Consider the following 26,013-nt stretch of genomic DNA (forward strand, 5'->3'; position numbering starts at 1 on the left):
CAATGAGTTCAGCCAGTGGTGACCAACAACGCCCTACACCAGCGCTACTCAGAGCGTGGTCCTCCAGCCAGGAGATCGCTCCGTGTACGCTCTCAGCCCCCGACCCAGGCCGGGTGAGCGAGAACCTGTTTTAGCGAGACCTCAGGGGGTGGATAGAATTTCTTCAACAGTTCTCTCCCCTTTGTTTCTTGTTTTGAAATTCCTATCAGTTGGAAGTTGGACCTCCCGCATGGATCTTACTTTGGGTTGTCCAATGTTCTTGACTTTTCCCCTATACTTTTACATGTCTTTTTTTGTGTTTTACTTCCTGGGAGATTTTCCTCTCATCTTCTGTCCCTTCTAATGCATTTTTAAATTCTTTAAAAATTTTTTTGAATGTACATTTATTTTTGAGAGAGAGAGAGCAAGCAGGGGAGGGGCAGAGAGAGAGGGAGACACAGAATCCAAAGCAGGCTCCAGCCAAGCTGTCAGCACAGAGCCGCATGCGGGGCTGGAACCCACGAACCGTGAGATCATGACCTGAGCGGAAGTCAGACGTTTAACCAACTGAGCCACTCAGGCGCCCCACATTTTTAAATTCTATTATATTAAAAAAATTTTTTTGGGGGCGCCTGGGTGGCGCAGTCGGTCAAGCGTCCGACTTCAGCCAGGTCACGATCTCGCGATCCGTGAGTTCGAGCCCCGCGTCGGGCTCTGGGCTGATGGCTCGGAGCCTGGAGCCTGTTTCCGATTCTGTGTCTCCCTCTCTCTCTGCCCCTCCCCCATTCATGCTCTGTCTCTCTCTGTCCCAAAAATAAATAAACGTTGAAAAAAAAAATTAAAAAAAAAAATTTTTTTTAACATTTGTTTTTGAGAGACAGAGAAACAGAGCATGAGCAGGGGAAGGGCAGAGAGAGAGAGAGGGAGACACAGAATCTGGAAACAGGCTCCAGGCTCTGAGCTGTCAGCACCAAGCCCGACGCAGAGCTCGAACTCATGAATCGCAAGATCATGACCTAGGCCAAAGTCGGATGCTTAACTGACCAAGCTACCCAGGTGCCCCAAATTCTATTATATTTGTTTTAATTTTTTTTTAACATTTATTTATTTTTGAGACAGAGAGAGACAGAGCATGAACGGGGGAGGGGCAGAGAGAGAGGGAGACACAGAATTGGAAGCAGGCTCCAGGCTCTGAGCCATCAGCCCAGAGCCCGACGCGGGGCTCGAACTCACGGACCGCGAGATCGTGACCTGAGCTGAAGTCGGACGCTCAACCGACTGAGCCACCCAGGCGCCCCTATATTTTTAATTTTCAAGAGCTTTAACACTTCCTTTTTAAAAAATAACATTCTTTCCCTGTTTCATGGGTGAATATCTTCAGAGGGTTAGTCCCTGTCCCCTTTCTCCTATGTATTGGAGTCTCTGTATTTTCGGTTGTTGGTTTTGGTCAACTGTTGGTGCCTTTGGCAGCTCCAACTGAGTGTGACACAGCCAAGCTACTAGGAAACTGTACATGTGGGTGGTGCCTGTGGACAGGGGCCTCCCGGTGGTGACTGGGAAGAGGATGGGAGATCGCCAACATTAGGATCTGTCCATCTTTTCTCTTTAGTGACTTTCCCAGTGATGAATTCAATCACATCTTGCCTTCAGGGTGGGTGGATGGAGAAAAAACCAGCTGTTAGTTAGGGAAGGGGACTGTGGATCTCTCCATTCATTGCTGTCTCACTCCAGCCTTTGGCTGGGCTTGGGCCCCCTGGTCCCAAATCTTTCTAGTTCAATCTTGGCCCGCAGTAAACCCCTCTTCTACCAGGGTCAGGGAAGGACCACATAGGCTGGGAGAAGGAAACTGGCGGTCTAGCTTCTTCCAACCAATACTATTTTCATATGCATCCCAACTTCCACCTGAGGGACACCTGGTCCCTCTAAGTTCTGAGCATCTGGGGGACTCTGCAAAGCAAATGGGGCTTATTCATGGTTGGCTTTCTCCCTTGTAGACATCTGGGGGAGCTGGGAAGCTGGCACTCCACAGTCATACTCTTCCATCTTCCAAAGTCTGCAGACCTCTCACCGGCTGCCATCCCTCTCCTCTCCTTTTTGGCTTTGCAATCTATGCCATTTTTAGTCCTTTAGGTAATTTTGGTGGAGTTTTGGGGGCAGAGGAAATACAAATGTGTTCGGTCCACTGTATTTAACCACAAGTCCTTGTCCATTTTACATATGTGCATATAAATTTGTACAAGTCAGGGCGCCTGGGTGGCTCAGTCAGTTGAGCGTCCGACTTTGGCTCAGGTCATGATCTTGTGATTCATAGGTTGGAGCCCCACATCAGGCTCTGTGCTGACAGCTCAGAGCCTGGAACCTGCTTTGGATTCTGTGTCTCCCTCTCTTGCCATTCTTCCTCCACTCACACTCTGTCCCTCTCTCATAAATAAAAATTAAAATTAAAAAAAAATTAAAAAAAGTTTGTACAGCTCATTTTGATTATATGTATACTTAATTTTTTTTTTTTAAAACATCAATGGCCTTGTTTTTCCATTCAACGTGAGGTTTGTGAGCTCTCCTAACACACATAGATCTAGCTCATTCCTTTTACTGTGGCTTAGGGAGTGCTCCAGTGACCAACATACTATGTTCCTTTCCATCCATTTCTCGATCGATGCATCTCAGAAACATAAGCGACTGTGCTCTGTTGATCAACACACTGGCTCAATGCAAATTCTAATCTTTATTGAATTCTGAAGCATGATTTGTCACACGGAAACAGTCTTTTTATGTCTGCCAGCAGCAAGGGCAAAAAAGCTAACGGTGGGGGCCTGAGAGCCCAGAGAGAAGGCCCTTCCAGAACTAGGTATGGGGGCCAGTGGGAGAGTGGCAGGAAGGATGAGAGAAGCCGACACACGCACGCGCACGCACACACACACACACACACACACTCTCTCTCTCTCTCTCTCTCTCTCTCACTCAATCTCTTTCTGTCTTCAGGGAAGGGTTTTCCAGAAGCAGTTGCTCACACTCTGAATTACTTATTTTTCATGCCAAACTGAACCTACTGAAGAGAAGTGAATTAAAGGCTCAGGGGAGCCTCGCACCCCAGCTGGGGACTCCGCTGAAGGCTGGTCTTCAATGAGTGAATTCACAGTATCCACCGGAACCCTTCCCAGCTCCACCAGCTGGAGAGAGGCTGAGCAAGACTTGGGGAGGCCAACAGAGGGTTCCAGGAAACCTAAGCAAGAACCAGGTTTTAACCATAGTGTCTGGGCCAGCCCCAAATGAAGGGAGGATGTTGCTGCCACCTTTGAGAGTCACAGGCAAAGGGAGGGTGGGCAAGCCTCTCATCCCACACTCTCTGGACCCACTGCTCGTCTCTAGGGGCCAAGCTCAGCTCTGAAGGGCAATGTTCAGGGTTGGACTCTGCTTCCATTAATACAAATATGGAGAAAGCCCAGCCCAGTGCCCTCCAAAGCCGCAGTGCACGTGGGAGGGCCTGAAGGCCCTTGCACCCCAACACAAGACAAGAACAAACTTAAAATGAACATGGAGGTAGGCCGAGGGAGGGTGCAGGCAAAGGACAATAAATAAAGGTCACGGTGAGCGGAATGGCTGGGGGATGGGGGTGGATGAGGAGGGCTCCCAGGAGAGAAGGGTGCAGAAAGGCACTGAGTGAGGGGGGAAGCAGACCCAGCCCCACAAACACTGGTTTGTTGAGTCAGAGGTCATATCCAACAGGGCTGGCCAGCTGAGGGCTCCGAGACCGGTCAGGAAGGAGCCGGGAGGGGTCTGGGGACCCTTCCAGCTTTCTCTCGCTCTCAAACTCTTCCACTGGAAAATCTGCTCCGCGCACCAATCACGCCTCTGCCAGGGCAGACAGAGAGGAACTTCACAGGTCATGTCAGCAGCGGGGACTCGCCCAGGTGTGCCTTTTGCCTTTAGGGGAGAGGAAAAAAAAGGCCGCTCTAGGGTAAGTGGAGGCGGAGTCCGTCCCCAGTGACAGCTTGACCTTTGGGAATGAGATGGAGGTGACCGCAGGGAAGACAGGCTCCTTGCTGGAGTGACCCCACACCTGAAGCAGCTTCCCTTTCTGAAACTAAACAGGGATCTGCCAGGGAGGACTGGGGGCTGGTGCCCCGGCCAGAGCTTTGCTCCGTTTCATTGCATCGTTGCTGGCAAATCATCTACTCCCCGTGCTTCAGTGTGTCCATCGACACCCAGGGTAATCAACACAGGTGATCTTAGACGCCAGAAAGAGCAAACGGGCATGGCAATATAAAGCTTCTCTGTCGGGGCGTCTGGGGTGGTTTAGTCGGTTGAGCATCCGACTTCGGCTCAGGTCACGATCTCACAGTTCGTGAGTTTAAGCCCCACATTGGGTTCACAGCTGTCAGCGCAGAGCCCAGATCAGATCCTCTGTCCCCTTCTCTCTGCCCCTTCCCTGATTGTGCTCTCTCAAAAAACCAAAAAAACAAAAAACCCCAAAACTTCCCTGTAGACCAATCCTCTTTGGGTTGTATCATAAGCCCTGGAGGCTCTCTACGCTCTGGGCCACATGGCCTCCATTGCTAGGTTTGTGCCAAAGACCTACTTAGGGCAGGCACTCCACACGGACCCTACATTTAACCCTCCCTGCAACCCCATGAGGAACACAGGGGGGTCCCCCCCCCCCGTAGCAATAATGGAATTGGGCACAGAGAGATCAAATATTAGGTTGAGTCACATGATTGCCGATATGTGGCTCTTTCTCATCTATAAAAATGCAATTTCATATGGTTGAATTTTATGGTCTGTCCAAGTTCACATGTCTGGGAGCGGCAGGGCTAGGACTAAAACATGGCTGATTCCAAACTGTCCTCTGTGGAGGGTTTCAGGAGGCGGGAAGGAGGGGAGAGGGTCCATTCCACAGCCCCGGCCACAGGGCCTCCCTCTCCCAGAGACCCGCCCACCCGCCACCTCTCTTACATGCCCTGCCCTATAGCTTCCTTGCACCATCAAGGCAGGAGAAAGGGGAGGAGGGAAGACAGGGAGTGGGTGGGAGCTTCCACGAGGTTTCCTGGAGGGTGGCTGCCAGCACACATGGGCTCCCGCACCCCTAAATGCAGATTCCTGCATGGAGCTAACTGCGGACCGCGGACCCACACACGCACTGCGTGCCCACAGGTCTGCTGACCCAGAGGTGCCAGGTCTGGCTGGGGCTTCTTTCTTTCCTTTTTAAAAAGATTTTACTTAAAAAAATTTTTTTTTAAATGTTTATTTCTTTTTGAGAGAGACAGAGCGCAAGCAGGGGAGGGGCAGGAGAAAGGGAGACACAGAATCCCAAGCAGGCTCCAGGCTCCAAGCTGTCAGCACAGAGCCGGATGTGAGGCTCGAACCCACAAACTGTAAGATCAGGACCTGAGCCAAAGTTGGACACTTAACCGACTGAGTCGCCCAGGTGCCCCAAGATTTTATTTTATTTTATTTTTATTTTTTTATTATTTAAAAAAATTTTTTTTTCAACGTTTATTTATTTTTGGGACAGAGAGAGACAGAGCATGAATGGGGGAGGGGCAGAGAGAGAGGGAGACACAGAATTGGAAACAGGCTCCAGGCTCTGAGCCATCAGCCCAGAGCCTGACGCGGGGCTCGAACTCACGGACCGCGAGATCGTGACCTGGCTGAAGCCGGACGCTTAACCGACTGCGCCACCCAGGCGCCCCCCCAAGATTTTATTTTTTAAGTAATCTCTATATCCAACGTGGGGCTCAAACTTACAACCCCGAGACAGAGTCACATGTTCCACTGACTGAGCCAGCCAGACAACCCTGGGTGCGAGGGCAGAACTGAGGACTCTCACCACGTGCCCCCCCACCCCCCCACTGCATGATGATCCCTAGTTGGCCAGACAGGGACAGTGGGCACGGCAGGGTGGAGCTTGGGTTCTTACCCTTGGTTTCCACACCTATCAAATGGGGGTAATAAGCCTGCCATCCACTACTCCAGTAGAATGCAAGGGGATCTTAGGGGCATCTGGATGTCTCAGTCGACTGAGCGTCTGCCTCTTGATTTCAGTTCAGGTTTGCGGGACTGAGGCACGTGTTGGGGTCCACACTGAGCCTGGACCCTGCTTAAGATTTTCTCTCTCTCCCTTTGCCCCTCCCTGGCTCTTGTGCAAAAAAAAAAAAAAAAAAAAAAAAAAGAATGCAAGGGGACCTTAGGGGTGCAAGGGCAGGCTAGGCTCTATGCTGCCAGCTCCAGGGGTCCTGAATTCTCCCTCTGATTTAGGTCTGGGCTGATTTGGGTGAGTTGACTCGGCTTCCTCAGCCACATGTTAGGTTTCTGGAGGTCAAGGACTGTCTCCCATCTGCCCACACTGGGCACACAATTGGGCTTGGTGAGGACTGGGGTGCCTGGCACACAGTAGGTGCTCTTGAAATGGGAGTTACTAAGGCCTCTGTGGAGATGGGGAAATGCTTTGAAAGATTACATGTACAAAGCAGTGGATGGTAACAACCATTGTTATGATTACTAAGAAGGGAGGGGGTGGTTGTCCTTATTTTGGGTCCCTCTCTGTTCATTGCAGGCAGGTGTGGGGTCTGGCTCACCTCTGTTCCCCCCAGTGCCTGGCATGGTGCTCAATAAACACAGAATTGCAAATGTCGTGTAGTACTCTCCAGTTTGGGCAGGTTGAGTGAGGGAGGAGGACCACGGGGAGCGGAACAGGGAGAGGAGGAGGCTGGGTTAGAAGGAGCGGCTTGGTACTCACCGGGGCCCTTGGGGTCTGGCCAGGGTGGGGTGCCCAGCTGCGGGTCTGCAGAACCAGTCCCGGTCTCACTGGCCAGGTTTCTCTGGCTCTCCGAGAGGTGGCTGGGCTGGCAGGCGGGCCTCATCTTGGGGGACTCCGTGCTGCCACCTGGAAGAGACCACGGGTGGGCTCTTTGGACCTTGAACTGAGACCGGGATGATGTCAGCCTGATAAGGAGCTGACGTAAAAGCTTCTCATTTGAAACTGTGATGGGTATCTATGGGATTGTCTGCCCGGAGCCCCTTACCTGCCGCCCCCACGTGCCTGTCACGTTCTGGCGTGACCCCACCTTCTGGCCAGTGCTGAATGGTCCAGGATATATAAAGGCCACTGCATGGGCCCTTGGGTCAGCTCAGTAAGGAACAAGCCACCCACATGAAAACTGGCAACAAGGAGGAGTTCTTCCTGACTTCATAGAATGAGGAGGGGGAAGGGCGTATACCTCCGTTAACCTGATGGGGTTATTATTTTTAAGTTTACGTATCTATTTCAGTAATCTCTACACCCAATGTGGGGCTTGAACTCACGACCTGGAGATCAAGGGTTGCATGCTCTACCGACTTAACCGACTGAGTCACCCAGGCGCCCCTCCTTCACACTTTTAAAAGATAGAATCTTTAGCCTGAGGGGCCTAAGAGATCATCCAGTCCAGCAGCGGTCGTCTCCTGTGCTGCCTCCACCTACTGATACTGATACTGAACACTCGGATAACTGTGCCAAGGAGGATTCTGACGCCATGTCAGGCTCTGTGGGAAAGAGTATCATGATCCACTAGTAATGTCTGCCATGGGCACAGGCGTGGGAGTAGAAGTGCGTGTGCCAGGCACCTGACATCTCTGATCTAGCCTGAACTGCTGTCCCCACCGGGAGTTCCTTCCCTATCAGCCCTGGCAGATCACCCAGCCTTGGCCCCAGGACAGCACCGGAGGCATGTCATTCCAGTTTGGGACAGTTATTATAAAGCTCTTTGCTTATGCCCTAAAACCAGCCTTCCTGAAATGTCTTTCAAATATCCCACTTCTAACCTCTGGAGTAACTCTGAATGACGTTGGTCCCCAGAAGGCCTTTTATGTGTTTAAAGGAAAGAAAAATATGCCCGAGGCCTTCTCTGCACCAGCCTCAAGACGCCGTTAAGGCTCTTTCACATGACAAGGTCACAGAGGAGAGCTCCAAGATGTTAAACTCAGGAGAAATTTTTTTGGGGACCACCTGCTAAATAGAAACAGAGGGGGCACCTGGATGGCTCAGTCAGTTAAGAGACCGGCTCTTGACTTTGGGTCAGGTCATGATCTCATGGTTTGTGAGTTCGAGCCCGCATCTGGCTCTGAGCTGACAGGGTGGAGCCTGTTTGGGATTCTCTCCCTCGCCCCGCCCCTCCCCTCCCCTCTCTGCCGTCTCCCCCCCCCCCCCCCCCCCCGCCGCCCTGTGCTCTCTCTCTCAGAATAAATAAACTTCAAGAAAAAAATAAAAAGAAGGAAACACAGGCCCAAAAGGTCAAGGTATGTGTTTAGGGCCCCACTGTAGTTTCACGGCAGAGCTGAGCCCAAAGAACTTCATAACTGATTTTTGCAACCATCATCACTCACAAGGCACAGTCTCATCTTGGGAAAGCTTGCAGTGAGCTTGGGGAGGAATTCTGGGTGTGCAGGCAGGTTGGCTAGATCCGCCCTCCTTCCCCCACCCCTGCACATACACCTGGGGCTCTTTTTCCTCCTGCTCTGCAGTGGTGCTAACGCTTCAGCTTGAAGCATCCCAGCCCCCAGGCCCACCTCTCCTCCCTGATCTAGAACAACTCCATAGACACCTGCTGGGGAGCCACAGCCCGAGGAAGCAGCGAAGCCACTTGCACCGGGGGCTTTGGAAACGAGCAGTGTACTGGCTATGCTTACCTGATTCCCCCTGGGGTTTGTCACCTTTGGGGGCCCTCGCGCCAGTCGGAAGGAGTCTGTCCTCCAGGCTGGAGGAGCTGAGATCCGAGTCACTGTCACTGTCACTGGAAACCACTGGAAAGAACAGACACCAGCATAGGAGGTTACCGCTGCTGGTCACTACCAGCAGGCATGCAGGTTGGAGGGGCCAGGGCAGGCCTCCCCTCTGCCAGCACTTTCGCATATGCTAACTCACGGATGCTTCACAACAACCCCTGGAAGACAGGGTTACCTTCGTTTCACTTGTGAGGAAACCGAGGCCCTCACTCAAGGCAGTAAGTGGGAGAGCTGGGATTAGTTCCCTAGCAGGCTGGCTCCACACCCTGTGTTTGTGACCACTCTGATTTTACTGGAAGAAATGAACTGGAAGTCAGCAGGCCTCGGCTCTCATCCCAGTTCATCCAGTAACTTGCACTGGGGCCCTGTGAGTGCAGAAGGGAGCCAGGCTGATGGGATTGGAGTCCCAGGAGAGGGGAGGAGAGGGAGCTCTCATGGCGGACACCTACTGTGGTAGAAATCTTTTCTGGACTAAATGGGACCATATTTGGCTGGTTAATCCACAGTGGGAGTCGTAATACAGGATATATTCAGAGGCTGAACATTCTATTTTAATTTTTTTTAAGTTGATTTTGAGAGAGCGTGTGCACATGCACACAGGGTACAAAGAGAGGAGAGGGCGAGAATCCCAAGCAGGCTATGCGCTGCCAGTGTAGAGCCTGATGCAGGACTCGATCCCACGAACTGCCAGATCGAAATCAAGAGTCAGACGCTTAAGCGACTGAGCCACCCGGGCACCCCTCCATTTTCATTTTAAGCACAGAAACGTACGTCCATCCGCCAATGTTTTGATGTAGGGGTGGGTGCTTCTTTGAGATGGGGCCACACAATCTTCCATGTCTAAGCTGCATCCATACTGCACTGTGATCCCCGGGTTCAGTTTCTTTAAACTGGAGCACAGCTTAAAGACACTGGCAAAGCAGGAGGAGTGCAGAATCCGTCCCTGTTTTTTCCATTTCTTTCTCCTGCCTTTTACAGTCGTCCTGCCCACACCTGATTCAATAGCTTTTTTAAGCAAGTAGTTTCTATCAAGACTTTCCAAAGTCCTGGTTTTAATGAAATGACTGTCTTTTCTGGCTCTTTTCATCAGTTTATGTAACATTTAATTAAATGATGTAATTCTAATACCAAGTACAACAGCACAGAAAGGTTTGGGATCACAGGTAAGTAGCTCTCACAGGTGACTGACTCTGTGGATGGGGCAAGAGTCAGTGTGCCTTGGGGCGCCTGGGTGGCTCAGTCGGTTGAACATCCGACTTCGGCTCAGGTCATGATCTCGCCGTGCAGAGTTCGAGCCCAGGGTCGGGCTCTGTGCTGACAGCTCAGAGCCCGGAGCCTGCTTCGGATTCTGTGTCTCCCTCTCTCTGCCCCTCCCCCCTCTCCCCCCTGCCCCGGTCAAAAATAAATACACATTAAAGAGTCAGTGTGCCTGGCCAGAGAGTACAAGACACCTGGTTCCAGAGGGAGGGTTGGAGGGGCTGGGCGCCCTCTGCCCGGCACTATACCAGGTGCCTAGACAGCATTATCTGCCAATCAGCCCCGTGCCATTGGGACTTGTCTGGCGGGACACGGGACTGGAAATAAAACCAGTCTATGCCAACGGTGGCTCATAGGTTGCGTCTGACCAGCTGGGCTGCTTGAGGAGCAACTTGCAGAGGGGGATCCTGAGGTGGCACCAAGAGCCCGCAGGAAGACCAGCCTGGTCACGCAGGGAAACCCAGAGTGGGCACAGGGGCGGGGCAGCAGCGGCAGGACCTAAGCCATGTAGCTTCTAGCCAGATCTAAGGCCTTCTGGAAAGCCTCTGTGCCTTCAGCCTGGGTCACCTTTCAGCAAAGGGGGTCACGGGTCACAGAATTCGGCAACCAGAAGGATGGAGCTGGCCAACCATAATCAAGAGATTCTCAACCCCGCAGCTTCCATAGCAGAGCTCTTCTCTCCCCCTCATCGCCACATTCTGCCAGTTTCACCTCCTAAATGGTTCTCCAATCAGTGGCCTTCTCACCATCGGTCACGGCCCCTGCCTAGCTCAGGGCCTCAGGGTCTCCGGTCTGGTCTCCCTCAATAACTTCCCACCCGGGCCCCTCCTTAAGGCACGTCCATCTGCACAGAGGGCAACGCTCCAGCTAACACACAGATCCTAGCTCGTCCCTCTTTAGGCGTTCCCTGTAACCCACAAGCCCATGCTCCTGATCTTTGTCTACTCCTCTAGCTGCATCCTGCACAATCTGCTCTCTTGCCCAGGCTTCTCCACACCTCTCAGAGTTCCTACCAAACTGCCAGTTGGTACCTCCTGCGGTTACTCACTTCCTGCTGCCCAGAACGCCCTGCCCATGGCTCTTCTCCTGGCTCCTTTTTATTTATTTAGTTAGTAATCTCTACCCCCAATGTGGGGCTCGAACTCACAACCTCGAGATCAAGACTCACATGTTCTACTGACTGCGCCAGCCGGAAACCCCTCTCCTGGCTCCTTTTGGACACCATCTCCTCCAATCACCCGCGCCTGACTGGCTGAATACCTGACGCATTTTGGTATAGCCACTCTCGGCTTTCAGTGTGCGTGTGTCTTTCCCCCAGCGGACCCCCAGGCTCCTGGAGGGCAGGGGCCAAAGTGCACCCCTGATTGAGGCTGGTGAACTTCTGCACAGCCTGACCCATGTGGGTGGGGCGAGAGTGACGTCAACGTGGCGGTTCCCAGCTTTTCCTTCCTTTATCTGCTCAAGGAGTTTGCTTTTTCTGCTCTCTTTCCCTCCTGGCCTTCAAGAAAGAGTTCTGCTTTGGCTCTTTGGGCTTTTGTGACGTAGACGCAAAAGGAGCTGGGAACTCAGATGGGCTGTGGTCCATATGCCCCTTCATAGTATTTGAGAAATGCAACGGCCTAATTGAGTTTGCAATTGCTTTGCAGGTCCCAGACTGGGTTTCTCTGATCATGACTCCACTGACCGAACCTCATGGGCATTGGATTTATAAGCATTTACGTGTTTTTGACTCAGTCAGCCTAAAGTGACTAAACACCAACCCTGTGGGTCTCCAGACAAAGGGAGTGGGAAGTGGGCAGGAAGCAGCCAGCAGCTTCCTGTGCCTCCCCGTCTCCCTTGGGGCAGCTGCAAAGGAATCAGGGAGGATTCTGCCCCTCCATGGCAGGGGGTCTGGCAGCCTGTTAAGCAGAGAGGAAGTCCCTGAGGGGAGCGGGGACTGATCTCCACATTGGCTTCCCCAAGTCTCTGGCAGAGATGCTTATGGGTAATCTCATTCTTCTTGACCTGGAACGTTCCATCTCTCTGATGTTTCATATGCACGATCTTCATAATTCTGGGCCAGCGGGGAGGGGGCATGGGGCTGGGGCAGTGGGGGCCTGGGGGACATGTGGCTCCCTGATCTTGAAACAGTGCCTCAATCCAATGCACAGATGACAAAGGGCACAAAATACCGAGAGCTCCAAAGGAGACGATGGGAAAGGGTGTCCAGGACTCAGGTTATGGTGGTGAGTTTTTTGTTTTTTTAATTAAAAAAAAAATGTTTATTCATTTTTGAGAGGCAGAGAGAGGCAGAGTGTGAGCGGGGGAGGAGCAGAGAGAGAAGGAGACACAGAGTCCGAAGCAGGCTCCAGGCTCTGAGCTGTCAGCACAGAGCCCGATGTGGGGCTTGAACCCATGAACCGCAAGATCATGTATGGTGGTGAGCTCTTTATCCCACTTCTTTACCCTCCTCCCTGGTGTGTCGTCTGTCATATGTGCACAGTGTTGGGTCACATGAGTCCCGGAGTGAGCCTGAACTGTAAGAAGGACTATGCCGTGGTACACTGAGAGAGCAGCTTTTGTGGGGAGGGGTATGTCTTGTCCAAAGCATCCAATCTCTGGAGGCAGAGTTCGGGAGGCAACGCGCTATGCAGTTCCCGTGTGCCTGTGCTGTGCAGGGTTTAGAAAAAACTAAATGTTTCCCAAGTTAGTCCGTTGACTTGTTCTTTGTCTCCTTTTATGGACCCCCGATGCCCACAGCCATGGAAAGGGGGGAATGGTTCCAGATGACAGGTGAATTTATGAAGGTGTCACAGAGCAGAGAACCGGCCAGCTGACAAGACTCCTTCCCTTAGGCTGTGTCTCCCTTGGCTGGCGCATCTTTGCTCATTGCATCTGGGATTTTGAGCCGGGGCCAGGCCTCAGCTTAGAGGTCTTTGCAGTGCAAACCCGATCCCATTCTAATCCACCGTAATAAACTTTACTTGAAAGAAAGAAACCAAAAGAAGCCAGCAGTGTCCACGCCTGGCCTTGGCATTTCCTGTCAGTAGGAAAGAAACACACCAAAAGGACACTGCTGAGAATGTCCCTGGACAGGGTCCAACGCAAACGCCATTTGCCCAAATATTCCTCCAGCAACAAGGGATGAAGTTTTTCTTCTTCCTCCCCCTCCGACTGTCACCATAAAACCCAAACCTTGGCTAATTTGCCATTCGATTGCCGTTGCCACCCTTCTCGCTGCGTAGCAGCTGTGATCGTAAATCTTCCAGGTCTATTAACGATGCTTTTAGGCTCATAAATCTTTTGGCCCTTGCTCTTCCATCCTCAACAAAACACTGTGTCTGAAGGCTGATTTTTTCTCTTCGAATTCCCCAAAGACAGTCTAGGACGGCTTGGCGATGAGTGCTTGTATTCAGCCCACGCCTCGTTTTTCAGATTGAAGATGGGAAAACACCAGAGAGAAGACTGTCCCACTAGTCTCCCAAGGAGGAGGAGTCGCCAAATGGATTCACTTGGGCTCTGCCAGGAGGCAGGGAGGAGGGAGAGCCTCCTCCACCACGGTGGCCTGAGACCCTGGACCACTTGCTCGGGGAACTGGCATCCCTGAGATTTTCCCAGCATGCCCCAGAAGGGCTGTCCCACTCTGCTCGGCTCTCGTCCTCAGCAGCGGCTAGCCCCAGCGCCAGCCATGCCCACTTCTCTGGGGATAGGCCAGCTTTTTTTTTTTTTTTTTTTTTTTTTTTCCTGGCTCACTCTTAGATGGATTTGCAATTTGACTGTCACCATGGAAACTTAGAGTTTGGGTACATGGAGGTGGGGGAAGTCTTTCCTTTTGGAAAGTCTTTCCTGATTGTCTCAAAGGACATGTGTGGCAGCTGCCATCCTGTGAAGCCACCCTGCCCGGGATGGTCCAGGGCACAGGCAGGATGCTGGCTGCTTGACCTCACAGCACTGCATTGGGTGGGGGCACCTGGCTCCTGGCTCTTCTCTGCCACCACCTTTCCTTGTGACCGTGGGCATCTCTCAGGACTTCATCACACAGAGACCAACCCAGGCAGCTACTGGGTCTGAATCCTAGGATTCAACCTCAGATCAGCTCTGTATCATCAGGGGAGAGACCCCAGGGTCCCTCTCTGGTTGAGAGGTGGGGAGATGGGACTTCTGGGCCACAACACCCGCCTGCCTGGCACAAGGACAGCCCGTGAGCTTGGGAGGCACTTGTGAGCTGCTGCTCTACTTGGAGGCTCCCAAAGCCCCCAGAAACTACGGGGAATTAGAGAGGAAGAGAGATATTTTCAGCAAACATTCTGCCAAGGCAAAGCAGATGGTGGAAAATTTTGCCTACTAAAAACACAATAATTTTTTTTAACGTAAAGGAAAGATGCTAAAGCCCTGGGGAACGCACAGACATCCCCAATTAGCCTTACCCAGCCTACCAGGCTGCAGAGGGCGGTCGCAGAACTGTCCCTCCTGGGACAGGCGAGGGCTGCCTCACCTGCAAACAAGGCCAGGCTGCTGAAATCCCCCTGAGATGCCCCCCCCCCCCGCCACCCCACCAAGTCTGGGGCTCTGTTTGGTGGTACCAGGAGGAAGGTACAGGCTGGTGGAGATGCACTCTGATGGGCTCCGATGGGTCCTTTTCTGAGCTGTGAGCATTAGCAAAGTAACACAGGCAGTGCCTGGAACATGGTAGGAGCTTTCTACTTGAGGGGGTCATCCTGAACTCATGGCCCGCACCACCTGGTACAGGGCTGGCCTCCAGAGTCACCATATTCGGTGTCCCGGCCAATCTCACAGGGGTGGCCTGGCCTCTTCCAAGGGGCTGAGGTTCCTAGGTTGTGATGTACAGGACACTGAAAACACTAGATGCCTTCAGGGGCCCTTTGCAGGCCAAGCTGGGATTTGAACCCAGGCCTACCTACTGCTGAGATCTCTGTTCTTTCCTCCCCACCCTGCAGGCAGGGCACCCCACAGTCTGGCCTCACCCTAAGGGCTCTGCTCCCTCAGGAGTCCTGCCCTCCAGGCATGCCCTCCCCAACATGCCCACTGCAATGTGAGAGACTTCTAGTTCATTCCTGACATCTAGGGTTGAGTTCTGGCCCTGCCTTGGACACTCCTGGGCAATGACCTTCATCCCTCTGAACCCCAATCTTCTCATTTGTAAAATGGAGACAATAATAACTCCCAAAAATAAGATCAAGGAGGACAAAAGGCATTGTAAGTTTAAAGAGCTATACAGCTGCCTGGGTGGCTCAGTCGGTTAAGCGTCTGACTTCGGCTCAGGTCATGATCTCACGGTTCACGGGTATGAGCCCCGCGTCGGGCTCTGTGCTGACAGCTCGGAGCCTGGAGCCTGCTTCAGATTCTCTGTCTTCCTCTCTCTCCACCCCTCCCCCACTTGCCCTCTGTTTCTTTCTCTCTCAAAAATAAATATTAAAAAAAAAAAAGCCATTCGAGACCATACATATTTTTAAAAATTAGATTCCACTTCATCCTCCAGGAACTCATCTAAATTGTGCCTCTACCGGAAAAGTCTTTCCAGCCCCGGAGAAGGAGAGATGGAATACAGGCCTTTGCTCACTCTCCCCACCACGGCTGGCGCGGCTCTTCTGGCCCCTCTCGGACACCGCCTGGCATTGCATTTCTTTTCCTACAAGTGCCTGCCTTGATTTCCCCACCTGTACCAGGAAACACCTGAGGGTGGGGCCACGTCTTAATCTGCATCTGACTCCTTCCCTCAGCCCCCAACACTGAGCTTTGAGTCAAGCAGGCACAAAGTGAGTAGCTGAGTGCTTTCTGAAAACACCCCCCAGGAGAGGGTACAGCACCATACAGAGACAGCAGAACCAACCGGTGGTCAGCAAGGTGGTGGCGAGCCAACTCCAGAAGGGGCGCACTTTCCAGCGAGCAGGCGCCTCCTCACAGCCTGCTCCCCCTTGAAGGACACTCAAGTGGGACAAGCCTGGCTGCTGGCGGCCTCAGCCGGAGCCAGGGACAGACTAATGAGGGGAGGAGCTGTCGGAGGCTGGTTGTCATGGGCAAGGGGTGAGCGGGGCCTGGGTGGGGGTGGGATGCCCTGTTCACACAGACTCTGTTCTTCTTTCTTTTTTTTTTTTTTTTTTAATTTTTTTTTTTTTTCAACGTTTATTTATTTTTGGGACAGAGAGAGACAGAGCATGAACGGGGGAGGGGCAGAGAGAGAGGGAGACACAGAATCGGAAACAGGCTCCAGGCTCTGAGCCATCAGCCCAGAGCCTGATGCGGGGCTCGAACTCACAGACCGCGAGATCGTGACCTGGCTGAAGTCGGATGCTTAACCGACTGCGCCACCCAGGCGCCCCTCTGTTCTTCTTTCAAATCCAAGGCCAGGCCACAGGAACAGGTTCTTCCTTTGTTTGGAAAACTCCCTCTAGGACTCCAGAGAGTCAGAGCCTGGACAAGGAGAAAGGGAGCCTCAAGGCTGGGGAGCCTGTCCTCATAGGAATGGGTCCTGTGAAGTCACAGAGGTATAGAGCCTGCCTCCCTCCCTCCTGGACCCCAGAGTCCAGGAGATCTCGGTGACATGACCACCCTGAGCTTCATTTCCTCATCTGTGAGGTGGGGTATCACAGCACAACCTCAGAGGGCGGGGTGAGTGTGCGACACCCAGGGGGCTTCCTTCCTTTCTTGGTCTCCTTTCCAAGCTGCCACCAGGGACATCAGCAGGGACGGCCCAGACCAGGCTGGGAATTGACCACTGGGGAGTGGAGGGTTTCCTGTGCTTGTTTATTCATTCGCCATTGATTTTAATTAACTCTCTCCTTTGGATTCACAGACAGACAGGAGGCACTGGATAATGAAGACGAGTCTTCAAGTCGATAGTGATGTGGTCGCCAGCACTGAAATCCTGTAGTCCTGCCCTTGCTGGAGGAGCTCCAGGTAGAACAGGAGATGGATGGATGATAAGGACAGCTTCCTCCAGCGAGAACATGATACTCTCTAGGGGAGGCAGACAGTGTTCAGGGAGAAGGGAAGTCAGGGAGGGCATCTCGGAAGAGGTGGCGTTTAAAAATGGGCACAACTTAGACAGAAATGCTAGGGCTGGTGTGTCCCACGGGCAGGGCAAAGGCCAAGTGGTGGGCTTCTCTGGGGCCTGGACAGCCCCGCTGGCTCAAAGAAAAGCTCCAGGCTCAGGCACCTCGGGCACGAGGTCCGTACTGTTTCTCTGCGGCAGGTTATTGTTGCTGATTTACGGCAGAGAAGAAACAAAGTGAGTGCATATCTCCTGCCTTTGCTGGATGCAAAGTACGGCTTTGCTCTGTCCCTGACCACAGCTCTCTCTCTCCTTCTGTCTCTGTGGATCTCTGGGCCTTTGTCTTTACTTTGTCTCTTCGTGCCTCCTTTTTGCCGATGTTTTAAAAAAATCTCTGTCTGCCTTTGCTTCCCTTGTCTTTCTTTCCCTGTCTTGTCTGTGTCATATGTCTTTGTGTTCTGGGTCTTCCTGGGGTTTTCTCTCATTTCCTTTTTCTGTTTTTGTCAGTTTCTCTCTCTCCAGTCTCATCTCTCAGCATCTTTGTCTGTCTGTCTGTCTCTGGGTCTGCATCCACCTCTCTCTCTCTCTTTCTCTCTCTCTCTCTCTCTCTCTCTCTCTCCCCCTTTCTCTCTCCCCAGGCCTCTCAGTCCCATTCTCTCAGGCTCCAGCCTTCTCAGCTTCTGGGTTTGTCCTTCTGGTTCCCTCACCTGAGCAGAAGCTCAGGGATATGGGGTCTGTGCTCAGAGCCTGGGTGTGGGGGATGGGCTGCCAGGTCTACCTGAGCCCCAGGGGGACCCAGAGGCAAGTGAGGCAGGAGAGGCCTGGTCCTGCTGTCCTGTATGGAGATCCGGGCAGACAGACTCTCCTAGCTTTGCTGTGACTCCCAGACCAGCAGTTAGGAATCAACTCGTCCTGCCTGCGAGGCTGGCCTTGACCTATGATGGACAGGCGGCCCCAGGAGAGAGCTTCCGAACTGAGCGGAGCCACGATGCTATCTCCTTGGACTTTACTAGAGTCTGACAGGGCAGGCGGGCCCAGGGTTATTCACTTTACCCAGGTCCCCAAAGGCTGAGAAATCTAGAGTGGGCAGAATTGAGATGTAGGTGTTTATATGGTGAGACAGGTGAGCGGCTGGGGAGGGTGTGCATCACTGCGTGAGGTGGAGCCCAGCCCTGGCCTGGCCCACGGCGGCAGGAGCTCTGTGCACGTCATTCGAGCTGAAGCCAGAGGCTGACTCGGGGGACAGGGCCCTGCTTTCCTGTCGGCTCGGATGCCATGGGAGTGGGGGCTGGGAGTCCCCAGCACCTTACAGCTGGAATCACCCAATCAGCTGAGGCTGTCACTGGGTTTGGGCAAATGAGAAGCGACAGCCACGGCCCTGACCTCTGTGGTGTGGCTAATGAGGGCCTTCTGCTCTTGGGAAATCAATCCTCAAGCCAATGAGGATGCCCAGGACAGGCAGGAGGGTTGCTGGGGCAGGAGTGGGGCGTGGGAGTAGGGGCGACACAGCCTGCCGAAGCTTAGGGCTTCTGTTCTGGGGATGCCCCGCCCCCACTTACCCACACTGGCATCGGACTAGAGTTTGGCTTCACCAAGGGCTCTGAAGGTCAAGACAAATTAGTATGCGTGGGCTTCTCTTTCAAAACACAGCCACATAAGAGGTGGCCAGGTCTCCACTTCCCTGGGAAAGGGCAGAGTTTCCCGAAGGCCGAGGGGATCTTTCTGCCCACACCGAGGTTATGATGCAAGTTATTTGCCTCTCCGTGCCCTACTATAAAATGGGACAGCAGTCCAGCCCCCCACCCCCGCCCCCCTGTGTCAGAGGAATGCACGGCGCCCAGCACAGCCTGCAGTGAGCAACCACGCAATCCACGTGGCTACAATAGTTGCTGGTTTTATTTGGCCACTTGCCACTGAGGCCTAACGCATACCTCTTTCACTGCACAGACCTACGGGCAGACGGTACCCTGGTCCTCAGAGCACGGAGCGCTGGCGGCCACGTGGGAAGCCCAACGACTGGCTGGCCGTTGGGTGTCTGCCCCAGTGGGGCCCACATGGGCTCAGGCAACTTGGCACCCTCCCCACTGCCTTCTCCTGCCTTTGGAGAAGGATGACATTCAGTTCCCCAAATGGCTGGTGGAAGCCCCAGACAGCACTGTCTGTGCCTCTTTCTGGTTTACTTATTTCCTGGACCCGAACAGCCGACCAACCCCATGCAGACTGGAGTCAAGGGGTTCAGTGAGGGACCCACAGTGCCCTTCTCAGGTGGTGGGAAGACAGCTTCTCCCACCCTCCTCTCTAAACAGTCCTTCCCGGCTCGTGTGCACGCGTGCGTGTGCGTGCAGGGGCAGGGCCAGGGCCAGTGCTGAAACGGGGCTCACCACCTGCCAGACATTTCTCCAGAAAGTTTCATTCCCTTGGATTTGGAGCTAGAAGATAAAAGCTGGAAGAGAACAGACTCTGTCCAGGCCCCCTAGTCTCTCCATCCCACTCATGGGGCAACCAGGGCTCAGAGAGGAAGAGGAACCGGCATCCCTAGCCTGGGGTCAGGGTCAGGAGTGGGAACACGCAGATGTGACACGCTCAGGCTCTGTCTTCCACTGGTGAGCTGGAGCGGCCAGTGGGTGAGGCGAGCCGGACATGATATTTGCTCTGCTCCATTTACGACATTTCTGGATACGAGTATTGATTTCCACAGAGAGGTATGCTCACTTTTCTTGCAACAGATGTTCCTGTTGGTCTAAGTCCTATTCTCTCTCTTTTCATAGGGATGTGGAAACCAGAACTATTTCACTTTCTTCTTAATAACCCTGTAAGCGTGATGATCACAGCATCAAGAGACAATAGGGAGGGGTGGGGACTGTGGCAAACCAGAGACCATGCGGCCAGGGTGAAGAGGAAGCTGCGACTCAGCTTGTCCGATTTTTCCAGGGAGGGGGGCAGTACTGGCAGACTTCCTGATTTTCAAAAAAGAAGCCAGAATTTCACTTTTTTTGAGAGAGAGAGAGAGTGAGACAGAGCGTGAGTGGAGGAGGGACAGAAAGACAGGCAGACAGAGAATCGGAAGCGGGCTCCAGGCTCTGGGCTGTCAGCACAGAGCCCAACGTGGGGCTTGAACTCACGAGCCGTAAGATCGTGACCTGAGCCGAAGTTGGACGCTTAACCGACTAAACCACCCAGGCGCCCCCCACCTTCTTTTTAATGAGGATTTTCCATGTTTAAAAAAGTTATCGGTGAGCATAAAGCAGGGAGCCAGATCGAGTCACTGCTCCACCAGTTTGCGACCTCTAACACTGGCGCGTGTCCGACCCTTGGCAGACAGATGGCATCCCGTTTCCCAACACGGACGCCCTCCTGCTCTGCTGTCCTCTGCCTCCTCCACGCCTCAGCCAGCCTGACCCCTCTGCCCATAGCACACACTCCCAGCTGCTCCGAAGGCTGCAGGGAGTTCACGCACCACGTCCAGGCCAACGTGACAGAAATGCCAAGGCCAGAGTCTGCTGGGGAAACACTGGGGGGTGAGCAGGAGGTGGGAGAGGGCAGCTGAGCGCTCTGAGGAGCTTCCAAAATGCCAATTTCTTAGGAATGGGGAAAGAAGGAAGGTGGCATAGCAACAGCTGGCTCTGGGCAGTGAGCAATCCTGTATGAAAATAAAACATTTTACAATCCACAACCGTGGCTCATTAAGAATGAATGGATCTACTGGTATAAATAGCACGCTGCGTTAAGAAGTCAGGAAACAGCATATGCGTTTGATGGAAAAACGGCTGCCACGGAACTGCTTATTAGCTCCGTCGGCTGCAGCTCCGCACTAACCAGACAGAGGTCTCTGGTTCAACGCTTTGGAGGGTCATGTGGATTTCTTGACCTTGGGCTGTAGAATGCATCCCCATCTCCCCAGCCCCGGTCACAATATGGGAGCAGATTCGGGACACACAGTAACGAGCCCCTAGTGAGTTTCCCCCAGTTTCTGAAGCACAGTATCCTCTATAATATAAAGTATCCAATATGCTCTACTATAATATCCAGCCTCTGCTTGAATGCTCCCGGTGACAGGGAACTTGCTACCATGTCAGACACAAAACACCCCATTCTGGGGTTCAGTGGCTCCTGAGCAAGGGACCCAAACCCCCTGCTCTGTCCCAGCTCTGCTTTGCGGGAGGGCTGTCCTAGCTAGCCACGCCACCTATTATATCTAATGGGGTACAGGCTAGGTGCAAAAGGGACAGCCCGGGTAGGAATGAGTCGGGCCAATCACCTCCGCGCTGAGTGTGGACACGGGGTCCCGAGAGCGGGGCCAGAGGAAGGGCGTGCAGGTGTGAGGCTAGGGGACGCAGCTGATCCAAGAGCTCCCTGAGAAGGAGAAATAGCCGCTGCCACACTCCTCCACCTCACAGGTCTTGCAAGCCTTGTCTCCTTCCCTGCTTCTGGGAGACAGACCTTCCCAGCAGCCTGGTGGCTATGCCTGTACAGGGGCTGCCTGTGGTGGTGGTCTCTGTTCCTGGCGACCAAAATCCTCTCGCCAAGTCTGAAAGGGGACAGCTGGTGCGTGTGTGGTGATTTGGGCAACGGTTTATTCTGTGTTGAACTCAGAGGGGAGGGGGATGGGCTGGGACTCAGACGCCTCTGGGCTGCAGCCTATATAGGTCGGATCGTCCATCACGAAGAACCACTTTTGCCGTCCGAAGCTGCCCCACAGGCTGTCTGAACATCAGATGAGATAACGACCGTGAGCCACAGAACTCTGACTGTGGCCAACACAGCACCCAGTATACTGGACGTGGTGGCACGGGCGGGTCAGCCGGGGTCATTCCGGAAGGGTGGCCCAGGGTAAACATGTGTAGCCTGATCTGAACCAGACTGTTCAACCCAAACAATCCTGAAGCTTGCTTTCGCTAGACTGCCAACGGAACCACAGTTGAGGATTTTTTAAAAAATCGTTTAAAATTTAGTGAACCAATGAAGTAGCAATGAAACCCACCCCTCTGTTTTTCTCAAAACTGTCCAACTGGAACAAATCCAAAACCTTGAAGTACGTTTCTGGAACAGACCTTGAAGTCGACCTGTGTGTAAATCTGTTCAAATCCATCTAGGAAGCTTGTGCTCTGTTCGTAGGGGATGCCAGGGGGCTGGAGGTAGGAGGACCCTGGAGAGGGACGGTGACCCTGGCCTCAGCGGAGATGGGAAAGTGAACTTGCCTCACAGCCATGGGAGCTGTAGAGGTCTGCTTGTGCCTCAGCCAGGGGCCTTTTGGCCCATCAAGGTTTCTCTGCCATCTCTGGGGGGATGGAGTATGGAGGAAATGGCTGTTTATACCCCGTGGGTAAGGCTTTATGGCGACTAGGGTGGAAGTGAAATATGAAAAGTCCTCCAGAGTCTGGCCAGGCCACAGGGCAGTGATGAGGGCTTCACACAAGGGGTGCCCTCCCACCTTCCCAGCCCCAGGCTCCCAGGCAGAGGCAGGTAAGCAAAGCCTTACCAATCCGGGGGTCGGTCTCCCAGGAACCCCAGCTCTCTGGCTCCCATCTGAGAAAAGTGCACATATCCTAGAAAGCCCTTTGACCAATGCATGGACTCTAGACTCAGGGCTTCAGGCCCCCAATTTCAGGGGCTCAGCCCCAGACGGGCAAGCTGGTGTAGACCAACCATTAAGCAGGTCCAGGGCAATGTTGCCTCAGTCAGAGCACTGCGGGCTGAAGAAAATAAGAAGCCTCATCATATTAAGGATCCTTGCCATTGGAGGCAGAGAAGCACAAAATCCTATCAGAATAATTTCCACAGGTAATGACTTCAGTCAGATCAGTTCGGCTCTCTGTCTAGGTCTTAAACGGAATTAGGCTCATCCAATGCCCAGTCTCCCTTTGACCTTTCTTCCATTCTTTGTAGTGAGTGACTAATGGCTAGAACCGCAGCAACCATCTTGTGACCACGAGGGAAAGAGCAAGAATTATAAAGACATCTGTCCTGACATCACCGAGCTGCTGAACCAAAGCTACAGGTGCCTTCCCTAATTTTCTAGCATGTGGCAAAAAAAAAAAAAAAAAAAAGGAAGCTCGTATTACCCAGATATGCCAGGTTAATATGGCACCCACCACCCCTACCACCAGCAAATATCTTTGCACTTGGCCCCACGGCGGGAATCCAGCTCAAAGGAAAGAAGTCTACGGAAGAGGTGGGCCCGGCTCTAAAGGGATTAAGACCCAAGAACCCATAGTACTGGCTCCACGTCTTACACCTTCCATTTCACAGGGGAACAGAGAGACCCAGGAGGGTGCCAAAGCGGGCTGCATTCATTGCTGCCGTCAACTTGGAGCAGTGGCCTGCCCGGGGGAAGCAGCATGGAGCGCTCTCCATTTAGGCTGAGCAGGTGGGAGTGTGCAGTCTCCCAGAGGCATGCAGATCGCAGCCGGGGCCACTCAGGCCGCACCATTCCTCGCCCCATCCTGGGGAAACAACGAATGTCCTGCCATAAACGAGCTGGGAGAGGGCTTACCAAGGGGTCTGCAGGCAAGTTCTTGGCCCAAATCAACAGCCCGTGTCAAAAGAGGGAGAGGGTAGCCAGTCAGGTAGTCAGTCAACCGGCTGCAGGTCCCACAGCCTCAGCCTCGCCGGCTCTCTTTGAGATAACATAGCGGCAAAACCGCTTCTGATCTTTCTCTAATACATTCTCTGTGTTATTTTTAACATTTAGATCTTTAACCTACCTGCAGTGTGTTTCTGAATACACATGGAACGGGGTGGAAATCTAATTATGCTAATTTCAGTTGTGACATAAACCTGTTATTTTCCCAGTGAATTGAAAAACTACCTATGTTCAGCTTCCATACGTCCTTAGATCTCTTATTTCTCTATTCTGTTCTACTAATCTATTTATTTATTCTATAAGTAAATATTCTATTTATTCTGGTGACAATGCTATACAATTGTATTGATTATAGTACCTTCAGAATAAGCTTTATTTGGTCAGGCAGTTCCTTCTACTACCTTGCCATTCTTGGGCGCCTGGGTGGTTCAGTTGGTGAAGCATCCGACTTTTGCTTTCGGCTCAGGTCATGATCTCACGGTTCGTGGGTTCAAGCCCAGCTTCGGGCTCTCTGTGCTGACAGTGCAGAGCCCGCTTGGGATTCTTTTTCTCTCTGTCTCTGTTCCTCCCCCATTCTCTCCCTCCCTCCCTCCCTCCCTCCCTCTCTCTCTCTCTCTCCCTCTAAAATGAATATACTAGGCATTTATCCACGGGATACAGGTGTGCTGTTTCGAAGGGACACAGGTACCCCAATGTTTATAGCAGCACTATCAACAATGGCCAAAGTATGGAAAGAGCCCAAATGTCCCATCGATGGATGAATGGATAAAGAAGATAATGGAGTATTACTCGGCAATCAGAAAGAATGAAATATTGCCATTTGCAACTACGTGGATGGAACTGGAGGGTATTATGCTAAGTGAAATTAGTTAATCAGAGAAAGAAAAATCATATGACTTCACTCATATGAGGACTTTAAGAGACAAAACAGATGAACATAAGGAAAGGAAAACAAAAATAATATAAAAGCGGGCAGAGGACAAAGCATAAGAGACTCATAAATATGGAGAACAAACAGAGGGTTACTGGAGGGAGTGTGGGAGGGGGGATGGGCTAAATGGGTAAGGGGCACTAAGGAATCTACTCTTGAAATCATTGTTGCACCATATGCTAACTAATTTGGATGTAAATTTTTAAAAATAAAATTAAAAAACGAATAAAGTAAAAAAAAAGTTTATGCAAAAAAATGAATAAACTACCTTGCCATTCTTTAAAAAAAAAAAAAAAAAAACATTCTGGGGCACCTGGGTGGCTTAGTCAGTTGAGTGTCCCAACTCTTGATTTCGGCTCAGGTCATGATCCCAGGGTCGTTGGATGGAGCCCCACATCGGGCTTTGCGCTGGGCATGGGGCCTGCTTAACATTCTCTCTGTCTCCCTTTGTCCCTCTTCCCTGATCACGTGAGCTGTCTCTCTCTCTCTCAAAATAAAATAATTCTTAAAAAAGAAAAACACATTTTTGGGGCACCCGGGTGGCTCAGCTGAGTAAGCTTCTGATTCTACCCTCGATTTCGGCTCAGGTCATGATCTCTCAGTTTGTGAGTTCAAGCCCTGTGTCAGGCCGTGTGCTAACAGTGTGGAGCCTGCTTGGGATTCTCTCTCTCTGCTCCTCCCCTGCTTATGCTCTCCCTCATCTCTCTCCCTCTCTCAAAATAAATAAAGTTAAAAAAATATAAAATAAAAAGACACATTTTGTTAAATTGAAATATAACTCACATACCATAAAATTCACCCTTTGAAAGCATAGGATTCTGTGGTTTTTAGAATATTCATTAAGTCGCGCAATTATCACCACTGTCCATTTCCAGAACATCTTCATCACATGTTCTCTGTACCCATCAGCAATCACTCCGTTTCCCCTCTTACCACCCCTGGCAATCGCGAATCTACTTTCTGTCTCCATGGATTTGCCTGTTCCGAACATTTCATGTAATTGCAACAATATGCTACATGGCCTTTGTCTCTAGCTTCTTTCACTTAGCATAAAGTCTGCAAGGTTCATCTGTATTGCAACTGGTGTCAGTATTTCAACCGTTTTTAGGGCTGACTAATATTTCTTTAAAAAAATTTTTTTAAACGTTTCTTCATTTTTGAGAGACACAGAGAGACAGAGAGTGAGTGGGGGAGGGGCAGAGAGCGAGGGAGACACAGAATCTGAAGGAGTCTCCAGGCTCCAAGCTGTCAGCACAGAGCCAGACTCAGGGCCCAAACTCACTAATCGAGAGATCATGACCTGAGCCGAAGTCAGACGGACACTTAACCCACTGAGCCACTCTGGTGCCCCAAGGCCGACTGATATGTCACTACATGACTATGCCACATTTTGTTTCTCCAATGGAGAACGGAACATTTGAGTCCATTCCTTTCTAAAGACTCCACTGGGAATCAGGTAGGAATTGTTACACTTAACTAATTTGGAGGGACCAAAATCTTTGTCTGCCTCTC

At 52.1% G+C, this 26,013-nt stretch overlaps 1 protein-coding gene across 1 annotated transcript in view; it reads right to left on the minus strand.

The window, feature by feature from the left end:
• Positions 1-2,685: 2,685 nt before the first annotated feature.
• The window catches only part of RPH3AL (rabphilin 3A like (without C2 domains)), a 147,315-nt gene continuing 123,987 nt past the window's right edge, over positions 2,686-26,013 (minus strand). The window contains 4 exon segments of the mRNA XM_086686372.1: positions 2,686-3,903; positions 6,716-6,745; positions 6,747-6,862; positions 8,644-8,757. Coding sequence (XP_086542498.1) covers positions 3,562-3,903; positions 6,716-6,745; positions 6,747-6,862; positions 8,644-8,757 — 602 coding nt within the window. The 3' untranslated portion in view covers positions 2,686-3,561.

This window comes from Puma concolor, chromosome E1, assembly GCF_028749965.1.
Source record: "Puma concolor isolate L17-30 chromosome E1, mPumCon1.1.hap2, whole genome shotgun sequence".
Classification (NCBI taxonomy): domain Eukaryota; kingdom Metazoa; phylum Chordata; class Mammalia; order Carnivora; family Felidae; genus Puma; species Puma concolor.